This window comes from Brachyistius frenatus, unplaced genomic scaffold (genome assembly GCF_029030835.1).
Source record: "Brachyistius frenatus isolate BFR_SWC_R1_liver_20210118 unplaced genomic scaffold, ASM2903083v1 Contig_1, whole genome shotgun sequence".
Taxonomy (NCBI): domain Eukaryota; kingdom Metazoa; phylum Chordata; class Actinopteri; family Embiotocidae; genus Brachyistius; species Brachyistius frenatus.
The window spans coordinates 9,458,754-9,476,863 of record NW_027210600.1 but is presented as its reverse complement, the minus strand read 5'-3'; the positions used below and the strand labels follow the sequence as shown (position 1 = coordinate 9,476,863).

The 18,110-nt window shown below is 41.1% G+C and overlaps 2 protein-coding genes across 3 annotated transcripts; one reads left to right on the top strand and one right to left on the bottom strand.

Annotated features, from left to right (window-relative positions):
- Positions 1 to 2,192: 2,192 nt before the first annotated feature.
- On the bottom strand, positions 2,193 to 9,637 carry aasdhppt (aminoadipate-semialdehyde dehydrogenase-phosphopantetheinyl transferase). 2 transcript variants are annotated; one of them, XM_069688905.1, is made up of 7 exons: positions 9,284 to 9,637; positions 9,063 to 9,176; positions 8,551 to 8,671; positions 7,718 to 7,839; positions 6,733 to 6,894; positions 3,893 to 3,961; positions 2,193 to 2,852 (listed from the first exon to the last, which is right to left on the bottom strand). In XM_069688905.1, the coding sequence occupies exons 1-7, from the start codon at positions 9,425 to 9,427 to the stop codon at positions 2,685 to 2,687; spliced, it is 900 nt and encodes a 299-aa protein (XP_069545006.1). In that variant the 5' UTR covers positions 9,428 to 9,637; the 3' UTR covers positions 2,193 to 2,684. The 2 variants fall into 2 exon arrangements, with proteins under 2 accessions (XP_069545006.1, XP_069545016.1); XM_069688915.1 differs by lacking the exon at positions 3,893 to 3,961.
- A 6-nt stretch (positions 9,638 to 9,643) lies between these two features.
- On the top strand, positions 9,644 to 17,444 carry msantd4 (Myb/SANT-like DNA-binding domain containing 4 with coiled-coils). The gene is made up of 5 exons (XM_069690817.1): positions 9,644 to 9,683; positions 11,702 to 11,892; positions 12,945 to 13,040; positions 13,167 to 13,463; positions 14,440 to 17,444. Exons 1-5 carry the CDS (start codon positions 9,644 to 9,646, stop codon positions 15,187 to 15,189), a joined length of 1,374 nt encoding a protein of 457 aa, XP_069546918.1. The 3' UTR covers positions 15,190 to 17,444.
- The last annotated feature ends 666 nt before the right edge of the window (positions 17,445 to 18,110 follow it).

The window sequence follows — 18,110 nt, the reverse complement described above, 5'->3', positions numbered from 1 at the left end:
TTGTCCTTTTCCACCACTATATCTTACATTGTACAGAAATGCTGAATCCCTTGAGTTACAAAATATTTAGTTTTTTGGAAATTAAAAATGAATTCGCTGCATTGTAAACAAAACAATGTTTTCTAGAGCTGCGTGCCTTGAACATTGTGTTGTATATTTTTTTGATGCAGTGTGTAAGGACTGCTCAATATAGTGTTTTAATTCTGACTGGCTTGGAACATGATCTGAAAACTTAAGTTTGGTTTTGAGCACAGATAAAACTGTTTTGAGGCGAAAGTTGGGTTTTGCAGGAAGATTTAGAGGTTTTGTGAATGTAGTTTGAAGATTGGGTTTTGTGCTTACAGTTTATAGAAAAGGGTGGAAGGTTTCAAGAAATGTGTCCTACCGATCGTGAAAAACTGTAATAGAGAAAAACAAGAACCCCAGGTTTTTCAGCAGTGTAGGCTGACAAAGAGTCACAGCTCTGTTGAGCCATCTATTCCTTCAGCTCTCAGCAGTAATGATTTCATCAACTTTTTCACGAATAAAATTGTTACTATTAGGGGAAAAAAATTGGGCAGACCCTTCCTGCCACTGTCACTGATATGTTGCTAAGCATAGCAGCCCTGGAAGCATCCGTGGGACCGGATTTGTACCTTGAACATTTCTCTCCTGTTGAGAACTCCGAGCTAACTGCAACTATTTCCTCATCTGGATCATCTACCCGTCTCTTGGATCCCATCCCAACAAGACTCCTCAAGGAAATCTTCCCTTTAATTAGTACTTCCATATTAGATCAGATCAACCTATCTATTCTAACCGGCTATGTACCATAGGTTTTTAAAGTGGCTGCAATTAAACCTTTACTTAAAAAGCCTACTCTTGATTCCAGTTGTTTTAGGAAACTACAGACCAATTTCCAACCTGCCGTTTATTTCTAAAATCCTTGAAAAAGTTGTTGCAAATCAACTTTGTGATCAATTACGGAGGAATGGCTGTTTCAACATTTTCAGTCAGGCCTTAGAGGGTATCATAGCACAGAAACAGCACTGGTGGAAGTTACTAACGATCTCCTAATAGCCTCAGATAATGGACTTGTCTCTGCACTTGTTCTTCTGGACCTCAGTGCTGCTTTTAATATGATTGATCACATGATTTTATTACAGGGATTGAAAGATGTTATGCGAATCAAAGGAACTGCATTAGACTGGTTCAAATCCTACTTATCAGATAGATTTCAGTTTGTCCATGTCAACAATGAGTCTTCCAGACAAACAAGAGTTAGTTATGGAGTTCCACAAGGCTCAGTGTTCAGCTCAATACTTTTTACTTTGTATATGCTTCCATTAGGAGATATCATCAGGAAGCGCTGCATAAACTTCCATTGTTATGCAGATGACACTCAGCTATACCTTTCTATAAAACAATGAAACAAATCAGTTAGTAAAACTTGAAGAATGTCTGAAAGACATAAAGGACTGGATGACCAACAACTTCCTGCTTCTAAATTCAGACAAAATGGAAGTTATTGTACTTCGTCCTAAACACCTCAGAAACTCTTTCTCTAATCACTTTGTTAATCCAGATGACATTGTTTTGGCCTCCAGCACCACCGTGAGGAACCTTGGAGTCATCTTTGATAAAGATTTGTCCTTTAGCCACCGGATAAATCAAGTCTCTTGGACTGCCTTCTTTAATCTATGCAATATTAATAAAATCAGGAAAATCCTGACGAAAAAAAGTTAATTCATGCATTTGTTACTTCCAGGCTGGATTATTGTAATTCTTTGTTAGGACATCCACATTACTCATTAAAAACCCTGCAGTTGATCAAATATGCTTCAACAAGAGTACTGACTGTAAATTATATTTCTCCTGTTTTAAAGTTTTTCCTTCCCTCTGTTGGAGGTTTTTCTCCCTTAAAGAGGAGTTTTTCCCTCCTAGTTTATGTGGGAATTGTTGAATTGTTGGGTTTCTCTGTATAATGTAAAGTTCTGCTGTAAGGAATTTAATGTGTTAAGTGCCATGAAATAACCTGTGTTGTGATTTGGTGCTATATAAATAAAATTGAATGGAATTGAATTGAATTGAAAAAGCACATGAAATAAATATAAGTTGTGAGAAACATCAATCTTTAAACTAAAGAGTGAATTATCAGGTTTTTTTTTTTCACCAGTGCCCTGCAGACATTGCAACTCTTTTTTTTCCTTTTCTTTATTTGAACAAATACATTCATATTGAAAAAACATATTTTCGTGAGGGATGGTGGGGAGTACAAACATCAGTAATGAGGAGTCAATTGCAGAATCTTGGAGCCTGTATCCGGAAATTACAGAATCTGTTTTTATTTGTAAAAGTTCGCTTCGTCTCACTTTAAACACAAAGTCAACCAATATAAGAAGTTAAGGATATTTAAAGAGTATTCATAATTTATCAATAATAAATGTTGGATGCACTGTACAATATTGTTGTTTTTTGAATATTTTTTTTTCCCACCAGAGCCAAGGATCTAATGGTAGATGGTGTCAGATGATGTATTGATTCGTAAGTCCTCTGAGACAGCTCTGCAAATAAACTTGACGTGACTTATGTTGAATAAGAGAGCAGCTTCAGTGTCAGTGAAAGTGTTTCTTTTCAGGCACTTCTGAAAAGTGTGTGTGTGTGTGTGTGTGTGTGGCAGGTGTGAATATCACTGAGACAGGTGGTTATGTGGATGTGTGTGTATCCCTCTGTCTCTGTGGAGCTTCAGCCTTCATCCTAAAGGTATCCCAGTAGGCGGGGTCTTCCTCTGTCAGAGGCGAAGCCGAGGCGATGAGCTCACTGAACAACAGCAGCGTAAATGTAGTGGGGGGTTGAAGAGATGAAGAAAGTGTCTGAAAGAAAGAGAGAAGAAAGTTAGTGTGTAGTTGGGCTGTATCTAAAAAAAAATATTATTCATTCATCCATTAGCCTGCAAAATGATGGAAAAAAGGCAAAAGAGACATCACGTCTGACCAACACTAAAAATACCAAAATGGATCCTCATTATTGGAGAAGATTAAACTTAGATTTGGTTGGTATCCTTATTAAATAAAATATAAAAAATGTATTAGAACTATTTACATTCTTGTAAGAAATGTTCTATTCACCGTCTGAACGATTAATTCTCTAATTATTTCCCCACTATTGTCTAATTCAGACTATCGATTGTGACTCCTGCTAACCTTGTTTGAATATGCTAATTTCCTGAATTGCGTGCTTTTGTACATAAAGGAGGTTTATTGGTGAACACTTCTTGTTGCTACTGTTATGCCAATCTCCACCAAGAGATAAATTACATATTGTTAATCCAGCACTAACGCCTTTGACACATTGCCTCCGGTACGGCGACCCCCTCGCCGTACTGTTGCAGCAGGTTCGTGCGTGTCCACACTGCCAGCGTGTCCGCTGCAGCGCTGCTACTGCCAGCCCTATCTTTATACACTGACTTCCCCTTTGATAAAGGTCATCGATAAATATTTGAGGTCAGACAAATAAAGAGTTGTAACTGAAAAGCAGTAACATCTTTTTTTCCTTTCTTTTTTTTTTTTTAACTACCTCAGTGCGAGACACACAGCCACCCACACATACAGCCTTTCGCCTGTTAAATAATTGGCACGAGCCTACATTGGGTTTCTGCAATGACTGCGTAGTTCACATGTGATCACTGATCTTTTCCATGTCGTTTTTTTTCTTCTGGGAAACGCAGATGTCCCACGTGAAAAATAAGCGCAGCAGCAGCAGCAGCAAGGCAAGACACGTACGTAATGTACATCTCGTGCAGGGCTGTGCGGCCGCTAAAACCTGGGATGGGATCGGTGGACGGACTGCTTGTAGCTCACAGGGTGATGTTGGTTTTTGATTGTGAAGTATAATAAATGTCACATGTCCTTACTGCGGAGCCTGGTTTGTCTGCTGGTCCGAGCGCTACGGCAACATGATGATCAGCATCCAGCAAGCTCTCCTGTAGAATCACGCACGCACGCACAGACACACACACACACACACACACACACACGCACGCAAATAAAAAATTGTGCATAGTGCACCAAATTAAAAAAAAAAAAAAAAAAGGAGCAAATTCACACAATGTGAAAAATACTGCATCTGTGCACCCTTATCTCATATTCATTCATACATTCATGCTGCATGCGTCCACTCGTGCCTTATCTCTCGAATAAATGAATTTTGAACATCTCGTAACTGTTTGCATGATTTGTAAGGCGAGGGAATGAAGTCGGATAACCACTGTGCTCACCAGTTACACATCACCTCCCGAGCAAAAATGGGGTCCGTAATACCATGACGCATCATGAGCGTACACATATTCACTGTAAAGGTTGAGGAAATAAATATATTTTACAGCATAAAATGTGTGAAGCAAATCTGTAGTTTTCCAGCCTTGCTTAAAATAATGTTGATTTCTTTTTTTACTGTGGGTTTTTTCGCTTGAACAAAAAACATGCTACTAATCTTATTGCTTCCTGTATTTACATTTTAAAGGGAACATTCATTTCTCAGCTTGCCCACATCCACTGTAAATCCATCCGGTTGAGGCTCAATACATCCATTCAAACTTTATAACTTCTACTTCCAAATACCCGTGGTGGGTTTGTGCAACCAGAAACAACAAACATTTTAGAACATGTTATCGCGTTTAAATGTGAGCGTGTTATCATTTCACTGTTCGAAGAGAACTGTCTTTGTGAGTGTGTGCAGATTGTGCGTTATGATGTCCCTCAATGTCCGAGCCAGAGGACGTGGCAGCATTCCCGCTCATCTCGCCTCACTGTAAGCACTTAAGAGCTTCGAGTGGGCCTATTTGTATGCAAGACAAAACAAAGTCAATTCACTTCGAGTTCACTTGACCTCTCAAGGTCACGGCAGTCATTTACTGATCATAAATAATGACGTGTTGCTGTTCTTAAGGGCGAACAGAGATATGACCAGCCTCGCTGAGATGTGTTGGTCCAGCCTGGAATGGTTGTTTGTACATCATCAAGCTCGTGTCTGAGTAATTACACCTAAATGTGCAGCATTAAGCATGTAAAACGTGACTGGGTGGAGCCAACTATATACGGTTGTGTAGTTTGGTGAAGTGATTCCCAACCTGTAGGTTGACCCCCCCCCCCTAAGAATCACAAAATAAATCCAAGGGGTCGTTGATGATTAAAAGGTAGAAGAAAACCTCTGTTTGGTGTATATGAGGGGTCCCGCTTAGCCACTGCTTTTTTTGTAAGGGGTCGTTAACCACTCGTTTAATCTTTAGCATTGTATTTTGTTATGATAATAATAAGAAACTAGTATGTAAAGCGGTCCACCACTGCTTTTCATTATTTGTGCCCCATCAAATCCAACATACTGCATGTTGCTGTTACTTCACTATGTGCCCGAGATCGATAGGAGCCGTTTTTCCCTGGTGTGAAAACACAAGACACTAAAACAGCATTAGGCCTCCGTGACCTCAAGAGGGATGGAAAGAAGAGACAGCTTTTTAAACCAGTAGTAACCTTCTAGCAGCCACTTGTTAATCCCTCAGACACTGGGCACGGAGGGGCGAGCGAGACGAGGAGGAGGAGGAGGTGGAAAAGAGAGGAATAATATGGGGAGGAAGGCACAAGACAAAAATGATGAGGATTGATGGAAACATGATTCTTCTGCTCTGATGGAGGCTTGTCATGGTATCAGGAGGGCTGGAGGGACACTCGAGAGCCCCTCTGATGCAATCACCCGTGGGTACTTTCCTGTAAGACCACCTGCGATCCACTTTGTAAATGCTCTTAAGGAGCAGCCAGACCTTTTGAACCACGCTAGGTTCACTGATTTCCCAAGAGCTGCTTTTAACTGGTTCTGTAAATGTTAATATCCTAAATCATATGCAAAAGAAAAACCTCACTTCATAAAAAGCTGACAAAGCAATTCTTTCACAACATACATTCAGTAGCCGCTCTATAGCTTTTGATCACATCACACGTTTTTCTTTTTCATTTCTTAACTCCCCTCACGACCTGATTTTGTTGCCAACTGATGATTCTCAGGTCAACAGTGATCTTTTGGTTGCAATTGCAAAATATGTTTTTGGTTTTGTTTCACATATTCTGCAAAAGCTAACTGCAGTTTTCATCCAGTAATGTATGCGTGTGTCTTTTGCATTTGGCTTGAAGGGCTGTTGCAAACAATTGGAAATGAACATTTTCATCTTTGTACTGCGAAGTAAAATTTCTGTTCAGACTTTCTGTGTTTAAAATAAACATTTGAGATACCACAAAACAAACTGTGGACAACTTTGAACACTATCTAAAGTGTGAATAAAGCCCACTGCATCTATAACAAGCTATGACACTGGTAGAAAAAAAAAAAGAAAAGAAAATACAACAGTTTGGCACAATGCCTTTTGAATCTGGCAACTGATCAGTAGGAGAAAACACAGACTACTTCCAACAGTTTTTCAGTTTACAAGTTTGTTGAAAATGAAAGAGACTGAAATATCGTGTCTTGTCAAACATTTTGGGAGCATGGGAAACATACTCTTTGGGATCTGGCCAAGTCTGCACGTTTTCAATATTCAGAAACTATACTGAAATAGTTGTAAATCTGCTCTCAGTTTGTTTTGTTCCTTTTAATTTAACATGAATTTAAGCATGTACCAGAAATACGCCATGTAGAGTTTTAAGGATCCTGGTAGGTGTTTTTTTTTGTTGCTTCTCTTTGGACCTTGTTCTTAACCAGACTCACTTCAAATATCCAGTCCTCTTCTTGCTCCTCGTCTAGATACATCTTGGTCTGACGCAGCGCACGGCCCTGTGTGAGCGGTTCGGACGACAGGTGAAACTCCACCCTCTGCAGGTTGAAGCCCAGACCTGTGCCGATGGCTTTGATGAAGCTCTCCTTCAGGGCCTTGGTGGAAAGGGAGAAAACCTTATCAGCTGCAAGCAGAAAATTATCGCGGGCACATAATGGAAAAAAAAAAAAAAAAAAAAAAAGGACGTTTTTTCAGTCTAACAAAGCCGAGATTGACAGTCTAGTCTGTGTGTGCTTCTGTTTGTGCGTGTGGTGTAATTTGGCTGAGAAGCACAACTTAAAAACCACAACAGATGGGAATCTATGCACACATGTTCAACAGTGTGTGTCCAAAAGAGGGACTTTGTGCGCCTGTGTGTCCAGCCAAAACCAACCCTGCTCCACAGCCAATAAGCCACAATAACACTATTACAAGGCTAATCGCTATGGCAACCGTTGAGCTCTACCATTAGTCAACAGCGTGGTGGTGATATCAAAGCTTGACGTCTCTGTGCCACCCTCTCAATCTCACAACATCTTTACTTAGCGCCACTGTTGCTTTCGCTGACCATCTGTGTGCGTGTGCGTCTGCGAGAAAGAAAACGAGAGAACAAGAAGGAGAAGACTGTTGTGTGACGAGGACACGCCATACAGGATACAGGAACTGGACAGAGCGTGAGAAAGAGACAGAAAAACTAGATAAACTTGAGATCACACATGTACCATATGTGCAAAATGTACCAATGTGTGTTTGTCTCAAAGGACACTGACAATGTTATTTTCTCCCCGTTTCCTTCTCTCTCTCTCTCTCTCTCACACACACACACACACACACACACACACACACACACACACACACACACACACACACACACACACCGCCCGCGGGACCCAGCAGCGTTGCAATGTGATGACAGGGTAGTATGGTTGCCATGGTTACCCAGTGGCGGTAGAACGCGGCGAGCTGCTGCTGCTCCGAGCCGGCTGATTGGATGATGCTCCACTCATACCCTGTAAACTGACGAGTCATGATGCGGAAAAACTCCGGCACGGAGCTGCTACCTGGATGGGAGGGGAGGGAGGGAAGGAGGGGGGGGGGGTGAAAGTAAGTAAAGAGGAAGGAGAAAGAAGGACGGAGAAACAGAGAGAAGGAAACAGATGTGGGGAGATGATGGGAAAGAAGAATGAGGTGAAAGGGAGATGAAGAGAAGCTTTAGATGCAAAACTGAGAAAGAAATAAAGCCCCTCGATAATTATCCAAACACAGCGTTTGAGTTTAATTCAATTTGGTGTGTTCTCTCCAAAATATCTCATATTCTGAATTTGACGATGACACACACACACACACACACACACACACACACACACACACACACACACACACACACACACACACACACACACTTGCATTAATCCAAATTTGCTCACTCAGGCAGCCTCAGTTTATACTTTTTTTTTTTTTTACATATATGGGGCAACAGTGGCCCCTTGTGGTTGATTTGGAGAACTACTCAAACATAAGTCTATCTTAAGCTAATTAAATATATATATATATATATATATATATATAGAAATAATCAATTAGAACTGAAAGTTAATGTAAAAACTGTTGCGCTCTTCGTGTCTGTAACAACGTCTGTTTTCATCCACCTCAAAAGGTGGAGGGGGGCATTTTATTCTGAAACTACAGTGAAGTGACGGAGAAAAAAAACCCCAACAACAACAAAGAAATCAATATATACATCTATGTTCATGTGTTACCCCGGTATCTACCTGGCATTGTGGTCTTCATGACGTCCACCCCGACTTGCACCCCCTGCTGTGCAGCAAGCACAGCGAAGTCTCCTTGGTGGGAGAGGTTGAAGCTCCAGACCGGACCTGAATCTGAACTGACCTGGAGGCAGACGGAGGGGAAAGAGATCCGATGTTCAAATAGTAAATATTATCAGTTATATATATATATATATATATATATATGTTTTAGCGACTCTTTGGTCTCCTGACAGCTACAACTTGTGTTTTGCTGACTGAGCCGAGTGATCTTCTACAGCAGACGTGTTATATTACAGAAAGACTCCAAAGACTTTGACAACCTAATCACCCAAAGTGTTATTTCACCGCCGGACTTCGTTCAAACCTGCTGAACCTTTGTGTGCAAAAATCCTGCACAACGGGATATTTAGAATATGTCCAAAGTTCAGCCGAGTTAAAGTAAGTTCACTTGCTATAATTTAAGACTCATACGTTTTATGAAATCCCTCAAGGAGACGAGGGTCGGCGTGAACCTTCAGTGGTGCAGCCAGGTAAGGTTTCCCTCTGGCTGATCGCTCCAGGCGGATCTCCGACCAGGGGATCCCCATCTTCTCGCACACGAACCTCCTGAGTAACAACCGGCCCACCTGGAGAGGTCACAAAGGCAGACGAGCGTCCGTGTCAGGCACCTTCTGGTCGGTCATAATCCGACAGGACCTGCTGAAGGTGGCGGAAGTTCAGAGTCAAGACTCACCAAAGCCGACTTGGCGTCTTTGGCGAACACAAACTGTCCGATCCGGTGTTTCTCTTCCCGCTGGATGCAGCGAGCAGCGAGCAGCAACTCGGACCTGCTCGGTACCCACGACCCGCAGCGGAAAGCCCAGCGGACAGAGCCCATCTCCTCACCTCCGCAACTTCACCAGCTGTTATAGTAAGCTAACGTTAGCATTGGGAGTTAGCATGCGGAGTTTACGTTTTCGGGTTTTTATACCTTCGACGTTCAGGTGTTCGCGGTTCTCTCCAGCGGCAGCGAACGAGCGAGGGCTGTTGACCAAAAAGTGAGGCAGGACAACGCAGGCTTTCTGTTTACATTTTGTGTTTGACGGCCGTGCACATGCCCGGAAGAGTCCGGGCGAGATTCGATGTCGTCATAAGTGGGCGCGGTGCAAAATTGACCAATAGCAGCAATCGAATCGGTGCGCCACCGACGGTGCCTTCACGTGTTTTGAGGCATAGTGTATGAATAAACCGTGTTGGAGTTTCAATAAATACGGCGGGTTTTTTTCGTCACTAGAAATATAAGATTTTAGAGGGAAATCACTGAAGCCTGCTGACTGTAAAGATGCTGCATCGTAATCCTCCAATTTTAATAAAACATCTTTTAGGCAGGCTACACCATTGAAACCAAATTGCATTTCTTTCTTAGGCAACCAAATGGGGGAAAAAAAACAACAAAAAAACGCGTTGTGCTGCATGAAAATAAGACAACTAATCAATTGTATTGCAAGGTCCAGGTACATTTTTCTAATGAAAACATTTTTACTCCTCGAATTTTCAACGTGAACATCAGATTTCTTCGTTTCTGACGTGGCCTTGAAAGCAGCATTCAAATTGTATTGCAACGATGCTGTTTTGATTGCGGTGTATCTCTGTGCGTAAGGTGAGTTATTTTCATGATATGTTGGACAAAATGTTTAAGTAAAGGTGGTGGGAAGATTTGATCCAGCACTGTATTTATTATTGTAATGATGAAAATGTGTTGTGCTCCTCTGGTCAGAAAAAAATACTCAAAGCCTAATGTTCCTCGAAAAAGACGTATTAATTTGACATTTTTGAAAGGGAGTAACCTACAAGCAAAGATTACGCAAGCAGGTATTTTGTCTGCCTGTAGGCTAACGATGTATTCGTGCCAAATAGGCTATACCTACTTACCATTAATGTAGCCATACATAATGCAGTAAGGACAAAAATTCTCACAATTAATGTAGCCTATATTTGTAGAACTTATTGGTTGCTTATCAAACAATGACACATTGCAAACTAGATTAATGTTTGGTGTGCTGCAGAGTAAAACCTTTGAAGGAGGATTTCATTGACAACTGGCAGCATATTCACGATGTGGTCACTTACAACCTCAAAATCTGTGTCTGACATTGACAGATGTGACAGATAGTGAGCCAGATATCCCTTATTTAAAATTTGATTAATTATCTTTACAGATGAAATTCATTTAAAAAAAAAAAAAATAAAAAAAAGCATCTGGAAGGTGGCCTAATTTCAAAAGATAAATAACAAAAAAAGTAAAACATGTGTACAATTTTAAATTAAAAAGGTGAGAGACTTACATAGTGCGTTTAATATACTTTATTCACGTATTATTATGAGTTTGTTCTCCATACTGAAAGACACATAGGAGGCCTATTGCATGTCTGCCATCAATATAATATCCTTCCTCTGCGGTTTCTTCTCTTTTACCTTTTTTGTTTGTTTGTTTTTGACCTTTTCTTATTCCAAATTGGGACTCTAAGGAATGAACAAATTTGGGGTTTTGGGGTCATTTAACAAACCAAATGATATTGCCTGCTCTCTGTTTCACCTACAGGAGGAGTACATCATCCCTTCCGGCTGCGATGCTTCTTTACATGAGTCAACTCACCAGGCAGCCGTCGAATCCAGAGAATAAAAGGCGGACCACCCTGAAAGTCTTGCCATAATAAAACTCTGTGGCTGCATTAAATCAGTGCCTTATCAAGGTAAAAAAAAAAAGAAGTGAACCCTCCACTCAAAGACAGCCTTCGAGGTTTTACTACCCCAGACTACCTGGTGTGATCTTTACAACTCAGCGCACTTCTTTCCAGCTTATTTTTCCTTAACTCCAAGTTTCACATTTCCTGACAGAGGCAGCATCTAGTGTAACAGCTGGGGTCCATCTCCCAGGTGGAAAACTTCACAGGGACTGCTCGAGCCACAGAGGAATTCCTCCCCTGGTGAAAAATGTTGTGCTTTTGATGAAAAGGTGCTGACAAAGACTAACCTCTATCACAAACACCCACACTCTCCATCTGAAGACGGAGTCCTTCATTTTACTTTGTTCTGTGACCTGTCTCTCTTTCCACCTCTGTTTCCATTGCTTCCCACCCCCCCATTTCTTCTGTCCCCCCCCCCCCCCCAGTTGTATCTTCTTGCTCCAGTTTGTCTCTGTGCATTTCCGGGGGTTTCTGTCCCTTCCTTGCTGTCAAGCTGGATTTCCTGCAGGTGAAGCATCTGAAGAGGAAGAGGAAGAGCAACTACAGTGTGAGAGAAACACAGATTCTCATCAGGGAGATCCACAAGAGAAGAGACGTGTTGTTCTCCAGACAGCAGGTATTGATCTCCTCTCCAAATCATAGACTTCATTATCTCAAACAGTTGCAGCAACAAGTGACTAACTCGTAGTGGAGTGCAGGATATTTTGTATGTCACCCAGGTTGATCTTTTTTTTTTCTGCTGACTGAATCCGCATCCACTACACCCGCTCTTCATTTACGGGCTTGCTCACTGTAAAAAAAAGTCCTAACAAAGCTCCAATTTTCTGTGATCTCTGTTTTCTGAAGTGTGAGTAGAGGTATGCAGATGAACAAGAACTGCAGCAGCAAACATTTAGCTAACTCTCCAATCTTGCTGCATCCAATTAGCAACTTTTTTTTTTGCCCTCGTTCCCTCTTTGAAGCATCAGAGTTTAATGTGTGAAGGACATTTTTTAAACCAGGTTGCTTCATATAAATTCCAATCAAGACATTTTGAGTGAGAAAAAGAGTGACGCTAGGAAAATGTCTGCCAATATTGGCTGATGTATTGATATCAACATATACAGTATCCTGGCTAGTAAGTAAAATGAAACTCTGGCACAGAAGTGTCAAGATATGTTTAAACTCGCATATAAGCAGTATCTTCTTTATCTCCACTGTCCACCAGAGAGCACTGGCATGTCTGGTTTTCAACTTAAGATGTCCTGCACATTACACACCTGTGTCAAATTTCAGCTAATATGCCATGATCATATGTTGTTCTCCAGTTTGGCTAATCAGTAGTTGTGTAACTAACAGCCCAGTGTTGGGGTCGTGCATCCCAATGTCTTTCTAATGGTAGATGATTTCACTTGTATCATAACTGTTTTCCCCATCATACAAACTATATGCAAATGGAAACAGAATTTATGAAAAGCACTAATACAATCCAGTATTGGTGGGCTTATAACCCAATGGAGAGTTTTGATAGATGTGGCAGCTTTGTTATGTTTTAAGGAAAACTGTCATTTCCATTATTTTGACAGGAGCCTGCAAAGCTACGCTGCTGACAGAAATCTACGTTTGAGTTGTTAAATTAAAGGAGTTGTTGGTTCTTGTTCTTCTTCTCTTCCCTGCGGGTCTGATTAGAACACAGCCATTAATGAGCTGAAGAGGCAGGCATGGGAGGAAGTGGCACAAGGAGTGAATTCACTGGGAGAGGGAGAGCTACGTACTGCTGCTGAGGTGTGTTTGCCTCTGGTCAAATCAAACTTTTACATTTATCATATTCATCCAGTGTGGATTATTAAATAGCCCACCATCTCTATTCTCTTCCACATGAATTCCTTTCTTTCCTGATTTCCTCTGCAGGTGAAGCGTCGTTACCTGGACTGGCGAGCGCTGACGAAGAAAAAACAGCTGCAGGCTGAGCTCTCTCTCTCTTCCTCATCCTCCTCTGTGGCCATGAAGACTGAGTACGAACAGTCCTCCCCCGAGCATGAGGCAGCTTCTCTGGGATCGGGATGTGACCAGCTTCTTGACCTCTCAGGCTTCCCAAAGGACTGTCACTGCGACTGGCCGGAGCTGGTGGCTCTCGGTGAGCCGAGCGGGCCAGCCACGTTTACGCTGCCAAGTGTCAAGATGGAGGACGACGTTAGTGACTACAGAGTACGAAATAGAAACTCAATCATCTACGTCATGGTGCCACCATAGTGCCTGTGTGTGAACAACAACATGACAAGACAGAGGCTTAGTTATTACACAGTCATTAGATATTTTGATTCAATTTTAGTCTATTCAATACCTTTGAAAAATTATTCTCCAAAACATGTTCATGCTATTTGATACAGGGCTCACATTCACACTGTTCATGTTATGAGCAGACAAGTGGCATACATTGACATACAATTATTACTAATTTGTTAATCATCTTAATTCATGTCCTCATCAGTAGATGTTTAATACATCACGGTGATTATCCAGCACATTATGTAGCTCAAGTGGCTCTTGTTAATCCTGTCTGCTGATTGGCTTCCTGTAGGTCCACAACATAGAGACCAAATTAAGTTAAAATTGTGTGAATCAATTAAAATGTAATTGAAGATTGACATTTTGATGTTAATTTTTGTAAATACATTAAGGTCTGTTTTCAGATAAAATTCTTGAGATATCACGTTAATCACCCCTGAGGGAAAGTCAGGTGTTTCACAATAAGTCACTGAAAACGTCCTTTCTTAACAGTGTTATTGCACCGCAGTCTAATAAAATACCTCATATTACCTGCCAGACAATCTCCAATAGTAAGAGAGATAATAGGTTTGTGTGTCAGACCATGTTACGATCAGACACAAAAAAACATCCATTTGAGTCACAGTGTTTTGGGGGTGTTAATGATGATATTCTGTATCTCAGAGCCAACCTGAGATACAGAATATTGAATCAAAAAGTATAATAAAATGATTTGCTTATAAAAAAGCTAATACAATTTAATTGATTGACATTAATATACAAATTTATAACAATCAGAAGGAATCAGGATCTTACATTTCCCATGATGCATCTTTCCACCTTGTGTAGCTGTTTTTGCGGTTTCATGTGTTAAACGGTGGAGTGCCCCTTTAATGATTTCACTCTCTCCCTCTAGCTGGACGGTGAGGTAGGTGATGGAGAAATGGACGAGGATGATATTCCCTCTTTCCTCAGCGACATTGAGTCACGTGGAGAGGGGCATGTTGGTGACGTTTACTCCCACAGCGACATGCTCAGCTCTTCCAAGGACCCAACTTCCACCACCAACAGAGATCTGCCACCGGCTGGCGGCCTGATGGGAGTGCCGGCTCACGGGCTGGGTGGACTCAGCAGTCTTGAGAACACGGGTGCAGGGTTTCTGGTTGCTGTTGAGAAACAACGATTCGAGCTGGAAAAAAAGCGTCTGGCTGTGGAGACTGAACGCCTGGCCGTGGAGAAAGAGCGTCTGGCGGTGGAGAAGGAGCGACTTTGTCAGATGGAGGTGGAGAGAGAACGACTGCAACTGGAGAGGGAGAGGTTACAGGTGGAGAGAGAGAGGCTGAGGCTCCTGCTTGTCAGCCAATCAGAGCACATCGACTCCTCTTTTAACCTGCCACCACAACAAGGCCCGCCATCCTCCTCCACTTCTTTATCCTCTACTAATGATGGACAGAGGGAGAGAGAGAAGAGAAGCAAAGGCTGGATAGCAGTGGTTGATCTGGAGACAGAAAAGCTAAATCTGGAGAGGGAGAGACTGCAGCTGGAGAAAGAGAGACTGCAGTTTTTCAAATTTGAGGCGGGCAGGCTGCAGATTGAGAGAGAGCGCCTGCAAGTGGAGAAAGAGAGAATGCAGCTGCACAAAGACCATCAGTCAGTAAAACTCTAATAAGAGAAAGAGAATGGCTGAAAACAAGGACTAAATTTGATTTCCATCATCTTCTGGGATGCTTTTAAAAGTGATACGATCACAGTATTTGCACCAAGAGCAGATTTCGCACACACGTATCCTCAAAGAAGGTGAGAGGCACTTAATGATTTGAATTTGGCCAAAGGGACACCCAAGATGGAGAGCAGGAATATTTATGACCATCATGCATAAGCAGTGCCTTTTCATGTCTATATGAAAAGGGTGACTGGACAGAAATGATGCCATGATAATAAAATGTAGGATTTGTTTGCCACACTTGATTTATAAAATGCAAATTTTTAACAGCTGTTCAGTATCTGTCCAAATATGCTAATGCACAAAATGTGCAGTGTAGGACATTAAATGCTGACTTGTCATATTGTCTAGAAATGTTTTATAATGGTATATGTTAAAGATGATATCTTCCTCTGCAATTATGCATCAAATCAGTGCCATTTTATGCACTGCACGGTGCTCGCCTTTATCATTTTAGCTTCCAATCTTGAAAAAAGAAAAGCACAAAACTGTTTTTGTACAGAGATTTTATGCTGTTTGTGTTGCTGTCAAGTGCTTGTTTTTAAAATATCATTCACAGTAAATGTTGTACTAATATTTTATTTTTTTTACAGACATGGAGACATGTCATATATATAAAAAAAAAAAAACTCAGATTCTACTAATAACATGACCAATGAGACGTCATAAAATATACCAGGAATTCAGCCACTATTATTTTAGAATTTACACTTGTTCAATAAGGTCTGTCGATAAGGCATATTAAAATGTGTGTTTTTGCCATCAGGATTTGTGGAAGAAATCCTGAATTTGTGGTGAACGGCTGTTTGGTGTGCATGCTAGACAAATTAGGTAAAATATTCCGAACTATAACTATAATATCAGAAGTTCTGCTATAAACTGTAAAGTGTTGAACAAGTCCAACGCAGACAAACACATAAGTTGTTTTTCCCTCAAATTTTTACCCTGAAATATGACTGTAGCAAGGTTGGTGCTACCGGGGTCTCTCCTGGGCACAGATGACACGCTCAGTCGTACGTTCGGGTGTAAAATGCCTTTATTTGCCCGGTCCATACACCAATGTCTCTGTACAACCGCTCCTCCCCCAGCCTCCTTCTTCCCTGCTCCCTTTATAGGGGAGAGCTCATCAGTCCCTATTCGGCTCAGCTGTGCTCATTACACCTGCCCGGCACCGTTCCCCGAACCACTCCTCCCCCTCTCTACCCCCTGCAGCTGAGCTAACCACACCCCGCCACCACAATGACCTTCAGGAATGTTGCCTAAATTAGCTGCCCTTTAGGTTTCATTGTTTCTATTAAGATTTTCTTATATAACCTTTGTTGTTATGGCAACAGTAAATGCGATTTCAAAAAAAAGTTCTCCCAGTCTGGTAATACGGAATAGCCTGTTATACACCCATCAGTCCACGCATGTTGAGGTCATGTGATGAAACCCAGGACTTTCACCCAGGATAGCAAAAGTCAACGTGGATTACTTTTAATATGTAACGTAACGTAATTACCTAACGTATATTAAGTTATGTGGCTCACCTAATATTTTGTCAAATTACTTATTTTAAGCCAAACCTCAACTTTTTCCTTGCCCTTACGAAGTATTTTTTTTGCTTAACGCTAACCAAGTAGATTTGGTGCCTGAACCCAAGGTATTGTGAAGTGGACAGACGGGTATGTCACACGCTTTGTCCTGATACCAGGTTGGGTCTCCTGCAATCTGCTGTTTATGAACTTTAATACGCAGCTGGTCGTAATAAGGTACTTGCACAAAAGACATATGGCGTCGAAGACACTCTCAAAGTGTTATGGGCTATTACAAAGTCTATCTTGCTCTTGTACTGAAGGTTATTTCATCCAATACAATTAAACACGGAATATATTTGATCGAATTATTATTATGATATTACCTCTACAATGAATGTAATATTATTTATATATTGTAATGGTTTCTGACTCTACGTTATTAGTTTTGTAAAAGTTTGTTGACAAAAAGAAATGCAACTTCCAAACAAATTTTGTGATGGTCAGAGGTGAATAAAATTTGTGGTCCACTTTCAAGCTCCAAAGTACTTCTGACGGTGAACAACTGCGGTCTGTCTCATGCCTTCATGTTTTCATGTTTGCCTTTGAAGAATAATGGTAAAGAGAATAAGAAAATAATCCTTTTTTTCTTTTTGTCTCCTCAATATTGATGCACCTCAGGAAGCTCATCAGCGGTTCCCAGATCAGCGTAGGCTAATAAAAGAGACAGGCGTTAAAAATCCCTTTTGGCACCGATGGGCCACGCAAACCCTGAATCTCTAAAGATCCAGCTTTTGAGGATTTTTTTCTCAAACTGATGTAACCTGGTGACACTCGTGTTTAATTTTTTTTTTGCTTTTCACTTAAAATGTTTATCTGTGTCTCAGTAGCATGGAAGCGTAGTTACACATTTTTTTTACCGCAAAACCAGAGCCAACAAACTAAACAGAAGAAATAAAACATACAGTTCAAGCACTTAAATTCATAAGTGAGGCCTCTTTGAAGCTCTAAAATCATCTGAGCTCACACACACACATAAACACACATTCACAAGCAGAGATGAAATCCCAAAAACAAGTTTATTTTTCTGTCCCAGGGTTATACTCTTGTCTGCCAGTAAGATAAAAGCTTTATATGAAAAGGTTCTTTAGCTCTCTCTGGATTTAGAACTCTGAAAATTCACTGTATTGATAGAGTCCCTCAGCGCTCGAGGCAGCGATTTAACTGACGGCTGTCCACACTACGTGTGTTTATCCAAGACACGGCCAGAGCAGAGGAAGATAAAAACGCTACACTATTTCCTTTCTGATATTGTATTAATTTTTACATTTACTTATTATGGCCTACTTT

Coding starts and splice junctions, on each gene's coding strand:
- aasdhppt (XM_069688905.1), bottom strand. CDS start 9,427: ATGGGCTCTGTCCGCTGGGCTTTCCGCTGCGGGTCGTGGGTACCGAGC. Junction 9,177..9,283: donor AAGACGCCAAGTCGGCTTTG/GTGAGTCTTGAC, acceptor TGACCTCTCCAG/GTGGGCCGGTTGTTACTCAG. Junction 6,895..7,717: donor CCGCGTTCTACCGCCACTGG/GTAACCATGGCA, acceptor CTTTCCACCAAG/GCCCTGAAGGAGAGCTTCAT.
- msantd4 (XM_069690817.1), top strand. CDS start 9,644: ATGCCCGGAAGAGTCCGGGCGAGATTCGATGTCGTCATAA. Junction 11,893..12,944: donor TGTTGTTCTCCAGACAGCAG/GTATTGATCTCC, acceptor GGGTCTGATTAG/AACACAGCCATTAATGAGCT. Junction 13,041..13,166: donor AGCTACGTACTGCTGCTGAG/GTGTGTTTGCCT, acceptor TTTCCTCTGCAG/GTGAAGCGTCGTTACCTGGA.